The 23,084-nt window shown below is 41.2% G+C and overlaps 1 protein-coding gene across 1 annotated transcript in view; it reads left to right on the top strand.

Moving 5' to 3' along the window:
• Nucleotides 1-23,084, top strand: part of TPPP (tubulin polymerization promoting protein) — a 69,948-nt gene that overhangs the window by 7,272 nt on the left and 39,592 nt on the right. The window contains exon 2 of the mRNA XM_052797645.1: nt 6,992-7,306. Coding sequence (XP_052653605.1) covers nt 6,996-7,306 — 311 coding nt within the window. The 5' untranslated portion in view covers nt 6,992-6,995. The remainder of the gene's footprint in view (nt 1-6,991; nt 7,307-23,084) is intronic.

Here is a 23,084-nt window from a genome sequence, read left to right as displayed (position 1 = left end):
ACAACATAAAACTACTAGGTTATGTGCCTGTGGGCAGAATTCTCTGTAGCATGCCTGTTTTCTAAAAGCCAATGACCTTTCAGGTTTAAGACCATCTAAGAAATATCTTTAGGAAGGCTGGTAGTTTGGCTAGGCTGAGGAGCTAAGAATGTAGGTGTGGAGAGGTCGAGGCTGATGCATTTATAAGACAATGGCACAGAAATAGGAAGCTTATTGTGAGGTTAAAACAGAAGTAAAAATGTTAGCAACATACAGTTCTTCAAATCTTTATGTAATACCAGACTTAGCTCAACTTGCTGGCTAACTGCATTGCAAGGGGTCTGCCATCTCTCTCCTTTCCCCCTGCTCTATTTCTAGTTCTCAATAAAATTGGTAGATTCCTGGCTACTGTTTTCTTGAGCATTTGTTCAAATGTCTGATGTGATCACATGCATGAGAGAGGCTATCTGTCTGAATGTAGAATCCTACTTTTCTTGGCCAACTAAATAGATGTATAGATGCTTTTGCAGATTAATCTGTTATATTTTCCCCCCTTTGGAAGGTGAGGATGCAAGGAAGATCAGTTAGATGAAATTCGCCCATGAGCTAGGGAATTTTTTGGTCTGAATACCTGTTACAAAGAGCAAGAGTGTTGGGAAGCCCACACACTCATACTTGGCTTAAGGAACAGCAAAAATGGAATAGAGTGTTTGAAAGATTTTTTTTTTTTTTTAACCTGCTGGTGCCATTTTGCAGGTAGTAGAACAGTATCTTTGCTTATAAGTCTAGGGTTTGTGCTGTGGATTACCTACTTGCCCTTCTCACTTAACAGATCATGGAGACAACACATACAACGTAATTGCTGGGTGGCGAGGAGGTTGCAGAAAGACTGTCTGGGGAATCTCTGTTTTGGATTATATCTTGGTGGATATTTAGGGTACAGTTAGGGTACCATCTCCACTCTACCTTGTGGCCAAAGCTCTATGGTGTGACCGTAAGCAAAGCAGAACCTTGGACTATGCCTTAAAACAGCAGAAAAAGGAATTGCAGGAGAGAAGGAAGTCAAGGACAGAGTTTGTAGATTTTTGCTGCTTAGTTGTCTGGGGCATATGGTAGAAGGGGTTAAGAACTTAGGGGAGGGATCAGGGCTAAGATTGAGAACTTGAGCATATATTCCACTTTAGGGCTGTTTTATCCAAGTTACTGTCTTTGGCCTCAAGGTGAGGGATTTGCACTGCAGACTTTGGATTTTAGTTAGAGGATGACCCTGATGTTCAGTGTAAACATAACTTTGGGGTCTTGTGGAGTTGTGTTGCAAGTTGCAATGGAGCTAGGTGTTGTGTGTGAGAAATAAGGTTGGCATATGCAAAGGCGAGCATTACAGGAAAGTGTAGATTTTAGTAATACCATTATTGTATTGCAGCTGTGCCATTGTGCTATTGAAACTTTTCTCCAAATTCATCAATCTCAGCAGTCTCCTGAACAGAGGTCTGCTTGATGCTTGAATGCTTTCTGCCATTAAAAAGTTTGAGCTGGAAGTTTTCCTTAGTTCACAGGACTTTTGACTTTGTTTTAGCCAATTCTTGGTTGGTAAATATTCCAAAGAACAAACGGTTTTAAAATAAGCTGCCTTTTCTATTAACTGGATTGTAGCTGAGTCTGTAATAAGTATCTACTGTAATGTTCTAGTCTTTTGTGCTTAGAAAATACACTCTTACTAATTTCTGTGGCAGTTAATGCTCCAAGAAGACTTCCATTAAAAACTGGTTTTGTAATACTTGCTGCGAATGAAAGCAATTCAACTTACATTGGGACAGAACATTCCTAGCATGCTAGAGGCAAGCTAGACAAAGCAGATGAGAAAGTACATGGTATAGCCCAAAAAGCTGGGCATTCACACTTTTGATAGTTTCCTGTTGATTTTTTTTTTTTTTCTTTTTGAAAAGCATTTTTTGATGTGGAGATCGTAAACTGAGTTAATACATCTGCAGCTAGTGGGACTGTATTTGTATTTCCTCCATGGAGTCAGAGAACGTAGGTTCTTCAGAGCACCTCATACAGTCACGTACCTGCTTTATGTGGCCTGATAATTAAAGCAGTGTAGAGTACGGGACACAGGGTCCTCATGATGTTCTGAACTCCGGCAGCATAACAGACATGTTTCTTCATCACTCTGCTTTGGTTTCCCTGCCTGTGACATGGCAGCGATGCTAACTTCTATTACAAATACTAAGCTGTCTGCACTTCTTGAGCAGATTAGCCATGCATTAGTTCTCAAGGACAGGGCAGGGAAGGTGCCGCAGGGAATTCTGACCAGGTAGGATACTTGCATATTCCATGGAGTTGCATAACCTGCTGAAATTGTTGTACTCTGGGTTTTGGTAAATCTTCAGGTCTTCCTTATTGGTGCTGAGAGATGGATTACTTCTAAAAGTATTTCCCCCAAATCTAAATCAAAGCTGTACCAGAATTCCTGCAATGTGTTGACACCTGGAGAGGATGTGGGGAAGTGAAAGAGTGTAAATCAGTATAAATCTTTCAGTAGAGCTGACAGTTGGTCAGTACTGAGGCTTTGGGCTTACTTCTATGTACCTGGTATTCATGCAGCTATAGAGAATCAGCAACTGGAATTCACAGAAACAATAGCTGCTTGTCCCCTCATTTTTGGAAGAATCCAGATTAATACGTGACTTTATCTAGGGGCGTTCTCCCAGCTGTCTGTCTGCAGATGAGTATGTATTGTAGTCTCTGGCTGAAAGGAAGTTTGATGATATGAGAAAACTTTTTCTAATGGGTTAGGCATGTGCTGAGAGCACAGATCTGCACTTTCAGTCTATTTTAGCATGAGTTAGTCATGACCTCAGTCAGTTTGATCCCTGGCTTAATCTCTGTATAGATATCTCTGTATAATGTGCTGTATTGTTTACCTATTGCAGAGTGAGAGAAGGGACAAGAACTGTTTTTTCATGACACTAAAGGAGTATCACATGGCACAGACTATAGCAGCTCATAACACAGCACCTAGTTGTCTAAATATTTTGTGGATTTCTGGAACTCCAGTTTTTTGGGACAGTTGTTCTTTCACAAAGCCTTCTGAACTCTAGCATCTGCTTATACCTCTTTCTTAATGTCTTGTATGGCTTCTTCTGGTGATGTGGACCTGCTAGGTTAGAGCCAGCAGTATTTGGAGAGGATGGGATCGGTGGCTAGTCCGACCTTCCTTCCCTCTCCTGGCTCTGGAAATGTAGTATTGTCTAACTGTGTGCGTATTAGACTTTTTGGATGGTGATGAAAGGTGTTTCTTTGGTTAGCTGTAATTGTTATAGTCGGCATCTACACAGCTCATGCTTTTGAACAGTGGCTTAATTTTGTTTTACCGAATTTTAGAATTGGTATTTTAGAGTAGTCACTTTCTTTTGTCGCTTCCACCTATTGCCCTACTGTGGCCCCTCCCCAAATTACTGCTAAACTTTACTTCTAGCAGAAGCTGGAAAGCACCTTCTGATCCCTTTGTCCAGGGGTAAAAAGGGTAAGGAAGACTCAAACCTGCATTTGATCTTGAATTTTTGGCAAACGGGTTATTCTATACTTCACTTTGAGAGATCATTTCTTCAACAAGGCATGATCTCCTTCCTCATCTCTAATCATTAAAAGAAGTTAAAGGAGCTGAGCCCATTAAAAATCTGATTTCATATCCTGTGTTGTGCAATTCTTTACCTTCTAATATAGTATATTAATGAATATATTTCTCTTCAGAGTGTGTTGTGTGTAGTGTTAAGAAACAAAATTTGAAGTTGAGGCTAGGTCAGTATTTTCATAAACTGGGTGGCTTCCTTTTAGTAAACTTCATGCTATTAAGTGGGATTTTAACAAGTAAACTGTTAATTATGGTTCAGCAAGAAAAGGAGTATCCATGACAATTTTTGGCAACCACAGCAGAGCCCTAGTTTTAATCTTTCCTTGACCTTCTGCTTTAGATAGTGAGGATTTCTTTGAAATGAGTCTGCTTTGCATACCAAATTTCACCATTCAAAACTGAAACCTTTTTCTGTAGTGTGTGTCCTGTTCCCCCTGGCCCAGAATTACTAAGAACACCCCAATATAAAGTTCATTTATAGATGTCTGAGAGAACTAAGTCTAGAAGTGAACTATCTTTCTCAAGGCCAAATATGTTCCTTTAAGCATTTTTCCTATACCAAATTTATAAACTTTTAATTTATTAGCAAGTGAAAGTAAGTAAAAAATATTTTCAATAGGTATAGCTATCATATGGAAGACGGTGTAAGACAGCAGTATGGACAAAAATAATGTAGTCATTTTAAAAATCACATGATTCAGAAAATTAGAACCTTTTCAAGTGTGAGTTTCAGCTCATGATTTGAAATCACTAGTTGCTTTTTAAAACACATTTCTGCTGGGCTGTGCAAAGTTGAGTTACGGTTATGGGTGACATGGGATTAGGCAAAGTTGGCCAGCAAGGCACTGACACTGGCTAAAGAAAGATTTTGTTGAGGAGATACTTAAAAATGTAGGCATGTGGTTATTTTTTTCTAATTTCAGATGAGACAGTGTGGCACAGATGTTTTCTTGCTTATAGTTTGTAAACTGTGCAATTGTACCTTTCAAGGATATTCACACTGATTATAGCTTCTTAGCAATTCTGTCAAGAGCAAGAGGGGGCTGTCCCTGAAGATCTCTTGGAAGGTTTGTTTGGCACAAGATAAAATTGCAAAATGATTTGAGCTGTACATACCTTACTATAGCAGATCTCCACCTTGTTTTGTCCTGTTACTTGCTTATGGAGGTACCTTTGGTTTTTAATATCCTATACAGACATTAAAATACAGACTTTGCTTTTTGCTGATGTGTTCTGTCTTTCTGTCTGTCTTTTGCCAGTTAGTGTTAGCTTGGAAAATTTCTGGTTCTAGTTTCCAGCTCTGGTGGATTTGAAATGGTGCAAGCTTGGAAGAAACTTCTGCTTTTGGAAGTCTAGCTTCCTTGAAGGTGGAGGTAGATCATAGATCTTCATGATCTGATTTTTAATGTAATTCTCTTTTGCATAGATTGTGCCAGCAGTGTTTTTGTTTTCTTATGTTCTCTCACCACTGTTTTGGTCACAAAAGAATGTGCGTAGCCTGGTGAATCAGATAGTTTAGAATGATCTAGACACTCTTTTGGTAGAAATGTATGCATCTGTGATACTTGTAGTAGCTCACAATTTACTGTGGGTGCTTATTGTTTTGGAGTTTCAGTGTTGGGAGACTTTCAGAAAAGTTTATTGAGGTAAAATTGCTGTTCTTTGGAGAGCAGGCAGGGTGCAAAGGAAATAGAAATGGGAATTGGTTACATTTTTAACTTTTTAATGAACTTTCAGTTTTCAAACTCTTTTTTCCCCCTCTGTGCTTTTGTTTTTATTTTGTAGGTGCACATATAACTCTCTGGCTACAGTTAGTAAATTCCTGTCATATTAATTTTAATTTAGCATTTTGGTTTGTTGGCCAAAACTTGTGCTGACAGTGTAAACAAAACAGAAAGATCCCCAGGCTTAAGATGTAACAAGGTTTTTAAGCATTTACTGGAATGTTTTCAAAACAGACAGTAGTGCTTTGGCCATGCTGCATTTGCTGAAGTGTAAAGGACAAAATTTTTATTAAAAGGTTGTTTCTAATCATGAAGCCAATAACTACTGCACAGCAGGTAGTTATGGTTAGTTGCAGCATGCAGGAAAGGGTATGCCTTGGCTGTTCAAGTGACAGGTTAAGCAATATCAGAAGAGGTAGAATTTTAGAATTGTTTCCATTGCTGAGGAGTTTGTATCGAAGTACAGTATATAAGCCCAAAAGAACTTTCTATCTGATGCAGAAATAAAACCTTAACTAGAAATACATACCAATCTTTGCATATGTTAGTCACATACCATGTACAGCTGTGACTTTAGAGGAATGGACAACGTAAGTATGGTGGGCTTTCCAGCCCTTATCCAGTATTTGCCAAAGTTCTGATACCTGAAGCACTTCTTTATGGGTTAAAATTTGTAGCAGCACCACAGATGTGAGTCTGGGCAACACGTCTACATGTAGCTTTTGGAACAGGCACACAGTGCACCCTATCACTAGGCTTTTCAGTGCTTCTTACTTCTGCCAAGCTAAGGGTGGATGGGCAGAAGGCAAAGGCTTCTATGGGATGCTTCTGGCATGTTAGGGTTTTTTTCTTTGTGAAGACACCTGAAAATAACTTTAGTGTTCTGTTACTCAGCTTAAGGTTTCTTTTAAAAGGCAAACCTATCCTATGTGAACATAGGGTAGCCTGAATGTTGTTCTCTGCAGTAATTACAGCCCTTCTCAGTGCTCCTGCATCATGGATGTGTTTATTCCAAATGAATTCTACAGCTACAGTTCTTTGGGCATCAACTTGAGAAATGAATGGTTTTGTTAACAAGAGAGACTTGTCTGAGTATTTCTGAGGCTTCCTTACTTGTTAGCCCTTACATTATATAACATAAGGGTTATAACATCAATATTTTTGCTGCACTTTCAAAATATTTCACTTTTCAATAAAAAATAATTAAAAAGCCACAGTCCAGAAAATAAAGGGCTGTTTATTTTTCCTTCAGAGATAAAAGTAGGTAGTAATGCCTACAATAAAAGGGCATACTTTTATTCAGATCAGTAGAGTGACTGTGGTGATTGCCTTTTTTTTTTTTAAAAGAAACACTAAGTGTTCTTGTGTTGGCTGATGTAATGGTGGTGAAACTAGGTCTGTGCCTCATTTTGGAATGTTCTTTCCCTGCCTTTTTTTTTTTTTTTTAAATATGCTAGAATTTTTTTCTAGATGGGCAGAGAGTTACATAGTTCTATGTATAGACTGTTTGATGGTGGAGGGCGCTGAGTTCTTGCTAACTTTATAGACCGCTTACTCTTCATACGTTGTGACGTGGACTGTAGCCTGTAGCTTAACAGAAGGTAAACTAGTGCAAATTAATGTAATGAGTTTACCCTCCTCTTCTTTGTAGCACAATGGCTGACAATAAAGCGAAGTCGACCAAACCTGTGAATAAGACTCCTCCAAAGTCTCCTTCAGATCCAGCAAAGGACCGAGCAGCAAAACGATTATCCTATGATTCAAACAGCTCCCATGAGGGAGCTATGGCAGGAGAAATAAGTGCTCTGGAAGAGGCCTTTAGAAAATTTGCCATCCATGGTGATACAAGAGCCACAGGAAAAGAAATGCATGGGAAGAACTGGTCAAAGCTATGTAAGGACTGTCATGTGATAGATGGGAAGAATGTGACAATCACAGATGTTGACATTGTCTTCAGTAAAATCAAGTAAGTACCTTTCTGCCATCATTTCCTTGTCTCCCCAACATGTTTTACAGATATAATCTAAATTTATCTTCTGTTGCTTACAGATGTTGTGAGGCATTATATATCTTTGTCACAACTGATCTCTCTTGGTCCTTTGTGAAACTGTGTTGCCTTGTCTGAAGATACAGCTTTCAGCTTCTGTCCTGCTATGTCCTGCTATCTTAAACTGACTTCAGTGTCACAGGTGTTATGCTGTAGGAAGAGGTATGATGTGATCAGGACAAATGTAGGCTATTCCAAGAAACGTTTTGTTTGTTTGTTTGTTTGGCTGCAGTAAATGATGTGAATGTTTCCTGAAGGATATCTGAATGAAGTCAGGATGTAGTTTTACATCTTGCCAAAGATCATCCTCAGAGGACTGAGGCTAAGGTGCGATATACGCTAAAAGCCATTATTCTAACAGTCCTGATGTCCAGCACAACACCTACTCAAGTTTAAAGTGTGGGGACATGCCAAACTGATGGTGAATTTGTGATACAGACCCATGGCTGTGATTAATTGGTTAGGATTATCTCAGTGGTCCTAGTTTATTCTTGTGAGCAGACTTGAGTGAAACTTTAGTGAAACTTTCTCCCCCAGTTGAAAACATAGGCAGGCTTGATCCAGAAACTTGTCAAATCCAAGGGAAGACATTCAACTGTTCCGCCATATTCTGTATGAAGCCCCAAATAATATTTTTGTTCTTGCTTTATGTGTAGAATTGGGTCATTTTCACCTTCCTCCTCCCCCTGGTATCTGACCTGATAGCCTTGTCTTCTCTGCTTTTTGTTACCACAGTAACTGTTTAAATTGACTCACACCTCATTGTGTTGAGGAACATGCTTTAAGGAAGGTTCCTTAATTGTACTTGTAGCTTGCAGGAACATTTATTTGGCTTATGCTCTCAACTACTGTGGTGTAATGCTGGGGAGGACATGCAAACCAAGTTGCTTTACAAGGGTAGCTGGGAAGACTTCTGACAAGCATTGACCCTTCAGAGTGCCTCAAAGCATAGAAAGGCAGAGCAGAAAAGGCCCTTGATCTTGAAAGGTTGTCCAGTGTAACATGCACAGTTAGAATGACATTACTTACTTGATTTCTTTCTCTCTTTGTTTCTTTTCTCCTCAGGGATTTTATCTAGGCAATTGAAAACACTATATATGCACACTCCAACACTCTTGTTCTTGTATCAGTCCACTTTCTCTTTGAGTCCCTACTTGTATTTTTTTGAAAGTTGTGTTGCCAGAGTTAGGTATACCATCAGTGAACTAGCTTATTTGAAATGGATATTTAGGTTGTAGGGTTGTTTTTTTCTTTCTTGATCTATGATAGACAATGCTGGCATTTATTGTAAAATTTTCTTTGGTTTTCATTGACTTAAAAAATTCTCTGTATCTATCATCACAGGAAATAATCTTAGCGCTACTTTCTCATGTCTACTTTCTCATGTCAGTATCTGGGCAAGTTAGCAATAGGACAAGCCCATGATATGGCATAAACAATTGTGCAACATTAGCAGATACAAAGAGGTGTAGTTTTGGTGCCTGCTGGGGTAGAAGGAATCCAGTCCTGTTCTTCTGGAATAAGTCATGAGGTGGCGGGGACCTGAGGTTCAAGGGGAATATCAGCATATACCCTTGCAGTTGTTCAGCAGTCTCAGCTCAGCTCAGGGGTTCTTGTCTCTGCCTCTGTGGGGAGGTGCCTGTTCAGCAGTTTCTCAGACCTTTCTCCTGTGACTGCTGTGAAGTGTTGACATTTCTTTTGGAAGAAGCATGCCATCTTTTCCTCTCTCTATCTAGTATTTAATAGTTTGGAAGATAACTGCATCAAATGCAAAAGCATTTTTGTCTTAATTGTTTATTAATTACTTGCTCATTCCTCACCTATACATGTACATAAACATGTATCTTATATATTCTTCTCTTTTAAAATGATTTTATTTTTAAATTAATACTGCTTAAATGGCAGATGGGGAAACTTAAAATAGCTGAGATTTGCTATCTTTATTGGAAAGGTCTGGTTTTTCATGTGCATGCTTTCAATAGGTATACTTCCACATTTTCTTAAGTGTTGGGGTTTTTTTACATTTTTATTTTTGACAGCATATGTCAGCAATTCTTTTTAGTCTAGATCACATTTATTTAACATATAGTATTTTAAGTTTTAACAAGGGAAGATTTAATGGCTGTAGTTACTCAAGTGTCAGTAATATGCTGTAACTTAGAAGGCTTATGCATAGGCTGGGTATACAGGGTTTCTTTGGCATGTTCAGACAACTGCTTTTCCTTGCTTTCTCTTTTGCTTCGCATTTAACCCTAAGCTAAAGGATAATGATGGATTTGGTGATGCATCAAAACAGGCATATTCACAAAATAAATTCTTACTCATTTCCATTTTACAAGCAGCTTTTTCCCAGCAGAGCACTAAGGTTTTTTGACAACCCAAGTTTTTCCCCATCTGCGTTGAACGAAAAACATTAAACACTATAAAAGAATATCCAGCTCCCCAGAAAGTGCAGAGTACTGTTTCCATGCCTCAGTGAGAATTATGCTTATGGGTATCAGGAGGCTCTGTACTTCACTGTTGGTTTTGGGTTCTTTAGCTAGACTGCGTCTCACAAGATGGACTTTGGCCTGGGATGCTTATAGTCAGCCGTAGTGGTTCAGTGAGATGGGGCTGGTGGATCTTGACACTTGTAGTCTGGCCAGGAACACCCCCAAAGATAAGAAGAGATGTTTGTCATACCCAACTACAGTTGCCATCTAGCATTGTGGTAGAACTCCAGAGAGGTTTTCTGTTGGGTCTATCACTGGGAAGCTACTGTGTTTAGCAGGGTTTGTTTTCTAGCCAGCTATACTTACAGTATATGACAATGGCACGTTGTTCAAACACTAGAAAATAATTAATCTAGTAGAATTGTTCTTTGGATTTATGAATTAATATGTCTATGTATAAAGCCCATGTTTGTCATCTTGCTAACTTTCCCAGGCTTCATTTATTGTTCTGCTACAGATACTGGCAAAATAGGTAGGAACTATGCATTGCTGATAGTTGGGGTAAAGTAACAGGGAAATTAGTAACAGATATGTTTACCTAAGAGCTACTGAAAGATAGTGTTTTATTCTCTGATTGGTAACTTTCTCTGCTGCAGGAGAGATTTTATCAGTTCAATCATGAGAAGTAAGGAACATTTTTGCAGACTTAACACCCCCCTCCCCATCTCCGCCAAACCATGTGTCATGGTTTAACCCCAGCCAGCAACTAAGCACCACGCAGCCGCTCACTCACTCCCCTCCCACCCAGTGGGGTGGGGGAGAGAATCAGGGGGAAAAAAAGTAAAACTCATGGATTGAGATAAGAACAGTTTAATAGGACAGAAAGGAAGAAAATAATAAGGATAATGATAATTAATAATAACAATAATAAAATGACAATAATACTAATAAAAGAAATGAAAGATACAAAACAAGTGATGCACAGTGCAATTGCTCACCACTCGCTGACCGATGCCCAGTTAGTTCCCAAGCAGCAATCCCCCCAGGCCAACTCCGCCCAGTTTATATACTGGGCATGACGTCACATGGTATGGAATATCCCTTTGGCCAGTTTGGGTCAGCTGTCCTGGCTGTGTCCCCTCCCAGCTTCTTGTGCCCCTCCAGCCTTCTTGCTGGCTGGGCATGAGAAGCTGAAAAATCCTTGACTTAGTGTAAACACTACTTAGCAACCACTGAAAACATCAGCATGTTATCAACATTCTTCTCATACTGAACCCAAACCATAACACTATACCAGCTACTAGAAAGAAAATTAACTCTATCCCAGCCAAAACCAGGACACCAGGTGAACAAAACTTCTGAAAGTTTTGAATAGTCCATGATATTTCTTCAAAGCTGGGACTACATGTCTGTCTTTCAGAGATTAGTTAATTTAAAGTTAAGTTTGTATTGCTATAAAGGTTGAGGAAATTCTGATGAACCGTTGTTACAAATAAGAAAATAAGTGTAGAATGCTGATTTCCTTTTGCATGAGGATGTCAGGTCAGCCTGAAGTGTAATTTGTCTATTTATCTTTCATAAAAGGTCCACTGAAGGCCTTCATGTAAGCACATTTGTATGTACTTTAGGATCAGAAGGAGGAATGGTCTAATGCAAAGAATGCACAGTAGTAGACATGAAAGAAGAATTGCTAGAATTGCATTATTTGGTAAGAAAAGATGTAAATTGGGTGATCTCCCCCCCTTCCCCAAAGTATTTTTGTTTAACAGTTATTTGTAGGTTCTTAAGGGTCTCACAAATACTTCCAATTTGGTGGATTGTAATATAAGTTGTTGTGTGTTTAAAAAAATTGATTTAATAGACGTCTTTTTCTGCCTTCTATTTTTTGCTTTTCTATTTTAAAACCTTTCTATTCTCAGCTCAGAAAATACTAAAAATTAAGCAGCAATGGAATTACTTGAAATGAAAAGCCAAAGCCCACTTGTGAGAGTAGCCACGTGTATGAATATTTGTATGTTGCATCCCTAGAGATTAGAGGAGAACCACCTACATTTACGCCAAATATTTGGATTGCATTAATATAGTTGGGATAGACTGCTGTTTCTGTAGTAGGTAGAAAAGTAAATTTTAAAAATTTTTTTTAGGTTATAAAAACATATAATAAAGACATTTCATACCTTTCTATGCATGTTGCACCTGGAAAAGCAAAAGAAATTGTAAAGAGTGAGTTACAAAGTTTTACAATATCATACTGGATGAAATATATTAAAAATGCAGCAAAACCAACAAAAGTGTACATAACTGTAAATGCAATTAGGTAGTAAGCTCTCCTTACTGTATTTTATAGTTTCACAGTCAAAACTTGAGATGTTGGACTCTTTTTCTTCATATGTTCATTGGACTGCATACAATAGTAACACTATGGTTGCAGAGTAAATTTTCATTTCAAAGCTAGCTCCTTGCTTAAAGTTACATAAAAATCTCTTGTTAACTGGTATCAGGATAGCTTTTTCTCTTTAAATGGCAAAAATGAAGCACCTCCTTCTCTGAAAAACCTGCTCATGTCATTGTTTAAAAAAAAGAAGCCTGAAAATACTTTGTAGGAAGTAATTTTTTTAACTGGTCCCTAAATTCACTGCCATACTTGAAGACAAGGATAAGTCACAATCATATTCTATGAGAAGGAAAGTTTTCATGCATTACTGCATGTGAAATTTTCATGACAGGACCAAAAATAGTATTTCACCATTTTTGTAATGATAATAACTTCAGTTTCCCTGTAGCTCAGGCTTCTGCTAAAATATCTGCTAACTATAAATATCTTTAGTAATATTCAATCGTTCCAAGCATTCATTTTTTGCATACTATCTGAACCTTATAGAGACATCTTTCTTTTATATTTCACTATTTAAGGGTGATAATGCAATCTGGGTCTGCTGAATTTAGAGACATACAACTTGCAGACATGCAATAGTATTTGAAAATGAATGGTTTTCATGAGAATGGGAATTCCATGGGTATCTCTTCAGTAGCTGAAACAATTTCCTTCCTTCTTGGAAATTTTCCTCATTAACTGACTGTATCTTTTATGTTACTCTTCCAGAGTTGCAAAAGTTTGTAAGCTGTGTCTTGTATTGTGCTTGCAGAGTGAAAATATGGGTTTAGTGAATCGTGTTGCCTTGGAGAAAGCAAGCACATTGGTGACACAGGAGAAGGACACAGAAGTGTTCTGCATTTGGTATGAAAAGCAACATGTGGCTGCATTCTTCTTCTTAATCCAGCAAGACAGTGAGACACAACAGTCTAAGAACTTCAGGGTTTTTGTATTAAGGAAAGCAGAATACCCAAGAAGAATAGATGTTACTGATCTCTGACCAGCATTCTGGCATGTTGCCTTAGGAACTTAAATTTCTTTGTTTATTGGGGTCAACAACTGCTCTGGGAAATTGGATATGTTAGCTATGCCATACACATACTCCACTTGTTGTATGTAGTTAATATGGTAATAGTAATAGCCCTGATATAAATACCTCTGCTCTTATTTTAGAAGTGTTACCACTCAGCACTGCAAGAATATGGCTTAAGCACTGCCATAAAACTGCTAATTCTATGACATTATTAGATAGAAAAATAAAAATATTTCTGTTTACACTGGCATGTTACTATGGTTGCAGGCAGGCCTGGGTGACGTCACGCCTTGGATCCATTGTGAGCATTTATTTAGGTAGTTGTCTCCATGGAAACATTTGTTTGTTTTGATGTTACTATGTGTTAAATTTTAAACAAATTTTTGTGGTTCTATACCGGATTGTTATGGAAGACTAGTTAATCTACAGAAGCGTTGTAAATATACCTTACTTCCAGCCCTCTAAAATATTTTTGGTAAAAGATCAAGTGAAAGCATAATTGTCCTCTCAAATTCCATTAATAGTTTCTTATGTTGCTTTGATGTGTTTTCTTGTTGCTGAGGAAGCCATGTGTTCTAAAGGCCAGAAAACTTTCCTCCATCTTTTTGAGAAAGGAAGGTTTTGTTCCCATGGAGAATCTTCACAACACACTTTATTGTGCCCTGACTTTTGAACAGTCCCACCCATACTCTATCCTTAGTACATCTTGCACAGTCAGCTGTTAAGCCAGTTCCCACAGTCTGGATCTGTCAGGTCTCTCCAGGAGTGCTTCCACCTGAGACCAGCTGGGTCTTAATTCAGCAGTAGTTCACCATTGCTGCAAGGCTGTGGAAGAACTGAAATGGATAATGTTTGCTCTAAGCAGCTGGCAAGATAACTCTTGGCAAAAATGAGTGCATGCTTTCCCCATTTGTCAACTATAATATAATTGTTGTCTTTTCTTTGTATTGAACAATTATGATACTTCTTGCTTTCTCAATATATTTGAAAGGAGTAGTACTTTGACACCTGCACTCATTCAAAACAAATATCTCTCCATGAGGTTTCTCTGAAATAATTTGTATTTAACAGAGGTTTTACTGAAGCCTCTCTTAAATTTTTTTAAATATGTAAATAGGTATGAAGTGTTCTTTATATATACATGAAACGCCTAGTAGTTGTAAGTTGTGTTTTACTTCCCTGCTGGAGAGATTCTTTTAACAGTGACATAGAACTTGATTTGTGTAATCCTACTTTATGCATGAAGTAGGCATAACAGTTAACTTGTGTACTTTAATATGTCTGCATCAGGAAATAAGTTTTAAGTGGCTATAGAATGGTATTTAGAGCATAATCTGTGCTAATAAATCTCTCTCTCCCAGGCAAATTGTGAAGTTGTGCAGTTATAGATAGAAGTGTAGGTAAGTTACAACAGAAAGTGTTCTTTACCGCATCATCTATACTTTATTTTAATTGAAATTAAGATCCAATTTCCTTCCTTTTCCAAGAAGCCAAATGTAACGTCGGCTTTTGCACTTTATCCTTGAAAGGCTTTTTAGTTAAAAAACCAAAGCAACTCTTCTCCCCCTTCTGCCAAGAGGCATAAATTCTAAAAGTAAAACAATGATCACTTAGGAGAAGAAGGATGGACTTAGATTTGCTTGCTGTTATGCAGGCTTGTTTTGTGCATGTAAAATGGGTAAGTTCTGTACCCCTAATGATGTATGCTGCTGCTGATTTTAAAAATACCTTTTCGTGTGAGTAGACATCATGTGAAAACCTATAGATACAGTGGTGGGTGATTCCTTTCCCAGCTGAAATGGAATGCTGCATCATGTCATACAGAGTACTATATAGCAGCTTGCTTCGTATTTGCTACACTTTGCGGCATATGCCGCTTGTGGACTACTAGGACTTCTGCTGGCTTAAAGTAGGGCTCTGGTATGAGATCTTGTCTTTTAGAGGGTTGGGGTTTTTTTTTTTTTTTAGAGGGGTTTTTTTTCCCCTTTTTTCTTTTTTTCTTTTTTTTTTTTTTTTGCAAGTCAGCCTAGTTTCATCATGTTGCATCATCATTTAAAATTGCCTGGTTTTCATTTATAAAAGCAGCTATGTGAAATCTGTGTTAGTTACAAAATTACCTCATTTTACTGATTAACAAGCAAGTATTTTCTAGACAGTTAAACATCAATGTAGACTTTGGCTCTCATTTTCCATGGATTGAAGTAGAAGATGATTAAGACATAAAGGATGAGGCAGCCTTGGCTGCAGCAACCAGGTGACTGAAGTTTAAGACCTTGAGAAGAGTGAGCAAGATGAACAACAGAATTACAAACCTGCACTTCAGAAGGGCAGATCTGTGCCTGTTCATTTGCCCACAGGAAACTACCCTGGAGGGCAGAGGGACCCCGGAGGGCTGGTTGATCTTCAAGACATTTTTCTCGGAGCACAAGAACGGTCCATTCCCATCTGCAGAAAGTTGAGCATGGCAACAGGCCAGCACGGATGAACGGGGAGCTTCTGACTGAGCTCAAACATGAAAAGGAAGTGCACAGGAGGTGGAATCAGGGAGAGGCTGTGTGGGAGGAATAGAGCCCATGCATGAAGGAACAGAGTGAGGAAAGCCAAAGTTCAGCTGGAGTTGAGACTAGCGAGGGAGGTGAAGGACAACATGAGAGGTTTCTGTAAGTACACTGGTAGCAAAAGCGCAGGCCGACTGCTCGGTGCGGCAAGGGACCTAGTGACAAGGGATGTGGAAAAGGCAGAGATACTCAATGCCTTTTTTTGGCCTCCCTTTTCAACCAGTAGGGCTTGCCTTTGTGGTTCCCAGGTCCCTGAGCCTGCTAGCAAAGTCTGTGGGTGTGAAGCAGTACCCACAGTAAAGAAAGGAGTTAAGAATCACTTGAGCCAATTAAACATACACAAGTCCACGGGACCAGGTAGGATGCATCCAAGGGTGCTGAAGAGGCTGGGCAATGTCATTGCAAAGCTGCTCCCTATCATCTTCAAAAGGCCGTGGCAGCTGGGGGAGGTTCCCAGTGACTGGAAGAAGGCGAACATCACACACATCCTCAAGAAGGGCAAGAAGGAGGATCCAGGTGACTACAGGCCAGTCAGCATAACCTCAGTCCCTGTGGAGGTTGTGAAGCAAATCCTCTTGGAAGCCCTTTCTCAACACACAAAGTAGGTGATTTGGAGCAGCCGGCATGGATTTGCCAAGGGCAAGTCATGCCTGATTGACCTCATTGCTTTCTATGAGGAAATGACTGGCACTGTGGGCAAAGGGGTGTAGTACACCTTGATTATGGCAAGGCCTTGGCCCCAGTTGCATCATCATCAAACTGGCGAGGTATGGGCTGGATAGCGGGCCGACAGTCTAGGACGCAGCTCTGGAGGTCGTGATGGACCACCAGTTGAATGTGAGTCAGCAGCAGTCCTTGCAGTGAGCGAGTCGTGGCAGCAGGGAAGGGTAGCCGCATTCTGGGCTGTGTGAGGAAACGTGTAGCCAGCAGGTCTGGGGAAGTGATCCTTCCCTTCTGTTTGGTGCTTGTCAGACTGTTTGGTGCTTGTCAGACTGTGTCTGGAGTGCTGTGCCCAGTCTGGGGCTCCCATGTGCAAGAAAGAGACTGATACACTGGAACAAGCCCAGTGCAGGGCCACCAGGATGGTCAGGGCACTGGTTATGGTATGTGATGACTGTGGCAGGAAAAAAAATATGTATGTTTCTTTATGTTCCTGTGTAGACAATAGAAATTAATTTGCTGTTCTGAAGTTAGAGCCGAAATTTTATAGGAACAAAGCGTATGTGTATGAATGTATGTTGTTTGACTCCTAAAATAAGGACATGAGCTAGAAATCATCTGTCTTGTAAAGCAGATTAATGTACCAGAAATGTTGTAATTAAGCTATATTTAATCTGCCTATGTGTAAAAAGCTACTGAAAGGATTAAGATATGATCCGCTTAGGATGTGATGCTGGTAAATGGAAGCATGCTGCATTTGATGCAGTTTTTCATCCTCCTTCAACTTTTTTTTTAATTATTTTTTATTTAAAAAAAACAATGGGTTGACTTGGGAGATCCCAGTTCTTGTGTTCTTCCCATTATCTAGAAGTTTCAGAGGACTATTTTACAACTGAATCAGATCAAATCTCATTAAAGACTGGTTGTGACGTTAAGTTGAAGAAGGATTCACCAACGCTCCAGCTGAAAAATAACCCAACATGAGTCTGTACTATCTTCCCTATTCTGTTTCATCTTTGCCGCCAATAGGAATGTAAAACTCTTCCTCAGAGAAGCGTTGGCACATTGTTTTCAACTTTGTGGAAGGCTGTGTTAATGAGGCTGCTAGATCCCATGATTTGTAGTTGCTTGGAGTGTTGAAATGCTTGAGAGCTGGAGTCTGGGGCTAATATTACAGAAGAGGAAAAGAAAGGGTCACTTGTGAATGCTAAGTGTGCAACACCTGATCTGGCCCTTCAGGCTGGGCACTGCATGGTCTTAGCTTGATGGAGTTAGATCTGGGCCAGGCAGGTTTAAGCTCTTAATTTGCAGTTGTTCCTGGAAGTGATGTCACATACAAGGCACCTTCTTAATGTATTTCGGTCTAGCTCTAGCTGGACTACCAGTTGGTGAGAAGTTTTAGGTGCTACATATAGAGTGAGGACTTGCAGTGTTAAAACACCCAAGTGGTGCTACTGGAAACCCCTCCTTTGAAAGTCATCACCCTGATTAATTAAAATGGTGTTACTTACTCCTTTCTGGCTTTATAGAAGTGGAGTTGCCTATCACTTTCCTTTGCGTGTGTGTGTCTGCGTGCTAAACTGAAGAAACATGAATGAAACCCAAACTTTTCTTTGAAGCTTGATCTCTGTTCCTGACTTTCTGAGGGTTTTTTGAGTACATATTCATGTATTTGCATGAATTTAAAAGAAAAATAAGAACATTATTTTGGTGTGGAGTCCTGGTGTAATCCCGCCAAAGGGCAAAACTTTCCCTTCTGAGAATTTCTTTTTCCCATTTCATATTCAGTTTTAGGTTCTCATTCTTTACAAGGGTTCTGGATGTTCCCAGCAAATAAATAATTTAAAAACCTTGCTAAGATTGCTACTGCTGGTGCTGAGCCTGAAGGCTCCCAGAACATTTTAATTACATAAACCAATGTCTACCGCGACCTTTTCTAGGAAGAAATGCTGTTAGATACTAAAGTTTTATGGTTGAAGGAGCAAATACAGAAAGCCGTTCAGTTTCCGTGAGGAATTGAGGCAGGGTGCTTACAGCGGAGGGACTGTAGCCAGGAAGACCATGGCTAAAATGTATACCCTTCTGGTGAGGAGTGCTCTTAGCACCTTACCTGCTGCCCACCACGAGCATTTTTGGCAGCGCAGGCACTGCCAGCACACTGCTGCTTTTCTACACAGAAGTGCTGTTCCTGAGTTACTGGTTCTCTGGAAGAGCAGCACGGTGTCCTGAATAGCCAGCACCAATTTTTGCAGCTCTCCCATCAGAGTGTTCCTATCTTTAATTTAGCACATGAGTTGAGAAAAGATGATCATTTAAAAACAAAAAAGGGGGGGCGCAGGGAGGAGTAATGCTTGCAGTCTGCCGTCTTGTTAGGTGATGTTTGCCTGCGATGCTTCGTTTGATCCACTGGTTACTAAAAAGACACACCACCTAAGGCAGGAAGGGAATGCTTCTGTACTATCTGGACATTTGTAATTCAGGCAAAATAGCCCAGGAAACCTCGCTGCAGTGTTTTGCATCAAGCCAGTAAATTTCTTCTTAAGCTGTGGAACAGTTTTAAATCAAAGCTGAATCTCTGTCAGTGATGGCAAGCAGTGGAAAACGTCTTCAGGCAAGTTCTTTCAGTGGAGACGGGAGTTCACAGTAAAAACCACGGCCCTTCGTGTCTGTTTTGAACGTATGATATTGCTGAAGTCCAGTAGCTTTTCTTGCTGTGTTTACTTCCCAGTAATTGGTTCTGGAGATCCTTTTTGGGAACGGTGCCATGTTCTGTGCACAGCCGCACAGCTAACGAGAGCTTGCCACAGGCTGTGCTAGCTGCAGAAATGGAAGCAACGCAGCTACAACTGCGTGGTGCTGCACTGATGCGGTTGCCCAGCCTGTTGCATTGTGCCAGGTGAATGCTCCAGCCTTCTTGGCATTAGCTTGGTGTTTTAAACTGTGCGCTTCGTACAAAGGATGGTAATGAGTGCTGACGGAAAAGGAAGAACGTGACCTTAGCAGCACTGAATTGTCTTCCTTCTTCTTTGCCTGCCTCAAGTTTGTTCTGGAAGGGAGTCCTGAACGCATGGGGAATCTTTTAGTCTTACACTGTTCCCCTGTTTCCACGATTGTGGCACAAGCTTCATAGGATGCTTAGAAAAGCAAAAAGCTTTCTGGAATGCTTCTTCAGCAGGCATAAAAGTACAGGACTCTCAAGAAAAGGATAAGTCACCATCATCTGGTGAGGAGGAGTTAGTGCTGTAGACCTGTTCATCTCTCTGTCTCTGTTAATACAGCAGAGCATTGTACCCCTTAGTGCCATTTGTGATCATGGGCACCAGCAGCTGCAGAACAGTGGTGATCTTTGGCACCAGGCTGTGACTCTCATGACACATGACAGCACTTGCTTCATTGCCCAGATGTCTTGGGTCTTCACTCTATGGCCATCAGTTGCAAATATTGTTTAGAAAAAGAAAGTAAGCTGATGAGAGGAACAGTTGTTGTGCTGTCTGGCTGTATTTTTTCATGCTGTGTAAAAGATGCAACTGATGGCTTTTATATCATCATAAAAGTGTGTACAAGAATAAGTTGTTTTTCTTTCAGCTAACAACCGATATACAGTGATACTGAAACATGATAGCAGTTTATTACACCACAGCTGAAAAATCGGTACGAGAAAACAAGATAGGTCTGTGCTTATTGTTTGGAATCTAACTCAGTTATACAAGATCTCCAGATATACTCATTATAATTCCTAGTGCAGTACCAATTAACCCTGGATTTACCTGCTTCATGATATCCGAGGTGTTTGTTAAGCTTCTGAATGGAACTGACAGTGCTGGGAATGGAGGGTTTATCTGACCCAGAGCAGTGTGGGAGTAATACAAGAGGCTACTGACAAGAGGATCATAGAGGAGAGGGTAGCCAGCTCTTGCTCATCATCATGTGCAGTCTGTATTTCACCAAAAAAGTGTTGTATGATCACTTCTGCAAGAATGAGGCTGTGCTGGTTTTGGCTGCTGTAGAGTTAATTTTCTTCACAGTAGCTGGTATGGGGCTACCTTTTGGGTTTGTGCTGCAAACAGTGTTGATAACACAGGGATGTTTTGGTTACTGCTGAGCAGTGCTTTCCCAGAGCCAAGGGCTTTTCTGCTTCTCCCCCCAGCCCACCAGCAAGGAGGCTGGGGGGGCACAAGGAGTTGGGAGGGGACACAGCCGGGACAGCTGACCCCGACTCACCCAAGGGATGTTCCAGACCATAGGACGTCATGCTCAGCATTTAAACCCGGGGAAAGAAGGAGGAAGGGGGGGACATTCAGAGTGATGGCATTTGTCTTCCCAAGTCCCCGTTAAGCGTGATGGAGCCCTGCTGTCCTGGAGATGGCTGAACACCTGCCTGCCCATGGGAAGTGGGGAATGAATTCCTTGCTTTGCTTTGCTTGCACACACAGCTTTTGCTTTCCCTATTAAACTGTCTTTATCTCAGCCCACGAGTTTTCTCTACTTTTACCCTTCCCATTCTCTCCCCCATCCCACTGTGAGGGAGGTGAGTGAGCGTCTGCGTGGTGCTTGGTTGCTGGCTGGGGTTAAACCATGACAGTCCTTTTTGGTGCCCAGCGTGGGGCACAAAGGGTTCAAGATAACGACAGATTTGATTGCAACGTGCTGGATCAAATTTATAGGTGTTACTGCTGTTCAGCTTTTAATTGGCAGGCTCCTGTACTTGCCGTGGGGCTTGCTTGCCTTACTGTGTATTAGAGTCTAGTGCTTGTTAGTGGCTGCTTTTTGCTTTCACTGCTTGCTGTACTGCTGTAATGCTTATCATCTTAGACTGCTGTGCCTGGGAACATTTTGATAACAGCAATGGTGATGTGCCTGGGCTGGCAGGTGGCCAGGGCATCGCTGCTGTTTCTGTGCTGTTGCACTGGACAGGCTGGAACTCGAGTCGAAGGGACTATGACCTGTGAATGAGTCCACATGGGAGCAGGACACCCCAAAGCATCTGTGGCCATTGTTACGTCTGTGCTGCAGGAGATGCACCTCTGAGGGGATTGTGGCCCAAGGGTAAGTCCACACTGGAGAAGGTACACCTCGAAGCAGCTGTGGCTGTGGATAAGTCCATGCTGCAGCAGGTACACCTTGAAGCATCCGTGGCTCTGCATGAGGTCATGCTGGAGCACCTCAAAGCGTGTGGCCATGGATAAGCCCGTGACAGAGCAGGTACACCCCTGGAGGGACTGCAGCCGTGGGTACGGCCGTGTTGGAGCAGGTTTATTTCTGAAGGGGCTGTGGCTGTGGGTAAGGCCACGCTGGAGCAGGTCTAGCTCTGAAGGCACTGTTGCCCATGGAGAAGGCCATGCTGGAACAGGTACACCTCCGAGTGACTGTGGCTGTGGATAAGTCTCTGCCGCAGCAGGTATACCTCTGGAGAGGCTGTGGCTCATAGATAAGGCTCCGCTTGGAGCAGGTACGACCCTAAGGGACTGCAGTCTGCAGATAAGTCCAAGCCAGAGCAAGGGCAATGGGAGGAGTTCATTGCAATTTTAAACCCAATAGTCTGGTCCAAAGGGACCAGGGATGGAGATTTTAATGGAAATGCCTTTAAATTGTTGTAACCCAGGATTTGAGTTGCGTGTTATGGAAATTACTGTAGCAGGAACCACCTGAACCAATGGAGGACAAGCCCTACAAGAAGCAGTGCAAGTGCAGCAGTGACCCAACCTGAGCTGGCTTTGGTGCCCAGTAACTCCACACAACACACCATCTCTCCTGTCCTGAGTGACCACCATAAGAGATGGAGCCCAAAGTCACAGGCTAAATGAACTCAGTGGACATTTATGGACATTTTACAGACATTTTACAGGGGTGGTCCAAAGGCTAAGGGAATGATATCTGTGTATTGTATCAAAGGATGGGAAGGGTGGTGGTGGGTAATGAGAATGTATTGGTTAATGTGAGACCTGGGCATGACATAAATGGTATGGAATAAGGGGTGGAGAATGTGCTGGTTTTGGCTGGAATAGAGTTAATTTTCTTCATAGTGGCTGGTATGGGACTCTGTTTTGGATTTGTGCTGCAAACAGTGTTGATAACACAGGGATGTTTTGGTTACTGCTGAGCAGTGCTTACCCAGAGCCAAGGCCTTTTCTGCTTCTCCCCCACCCCACCAGCGAGGAGGCTGGGGGGGCACAAGGAGTTGGGAGGGGACACAGCCGGGACAGCTGACCCCGACTGACCCAAGGGATGTTCCAGACCATAGGACGTCATGCTCAGCATATAAACATGGGGGAAGAAGGAAGGGGGAGACATTCAGAGTGATGGCATTTGTCTTCCCAAGTCCCCGTTAGGCGTGATGGAGCCCTGCTGTCCTGGAGATGGCTGAACACCTGCCTGCCCATGGGAAGTGGGGAATGAATTCCTTGCTTTGCTTTGCTTGCACACACAGCTTTTGCTTTCCCTATTAAACTGTCTTTATCTCAGCCCACGAGTTTTCTCACTTTTACCCTTCCGATTCTCTCCCCCATCCCACTGTGAGGGAGGTGAGTGAGCGGCTGCGTGGTGCTTGGTTGCTGGCTGGGGTTAAATCACAACAGTACTGAAAGGTAGCCATGATGAAAGAAAATGTATACCCCATATGGTAGCTGATAGCCACTCTATT

Source organism: Harpia harpyja, chromosome 1 (assembly GCF_026419915.1).
Source record: "Harpia harpyja isolate bHarHar1 chromosome 1, bHarHar1 primary haplotype, whole genome shotgun sequence".
Classification (NCBI taxonomy): domain Eukaryota; kingdom Metazoa; phylum Chordata; class Aves; order Accipitriformes; family Accipitridae; genus Harpia; species Harpia harpyja.
The sequence above is the reverse complement of the archived record's forward strand: the minus strand, read 5'-3'. Positions and strand labels throughout refer to the sequence as shown.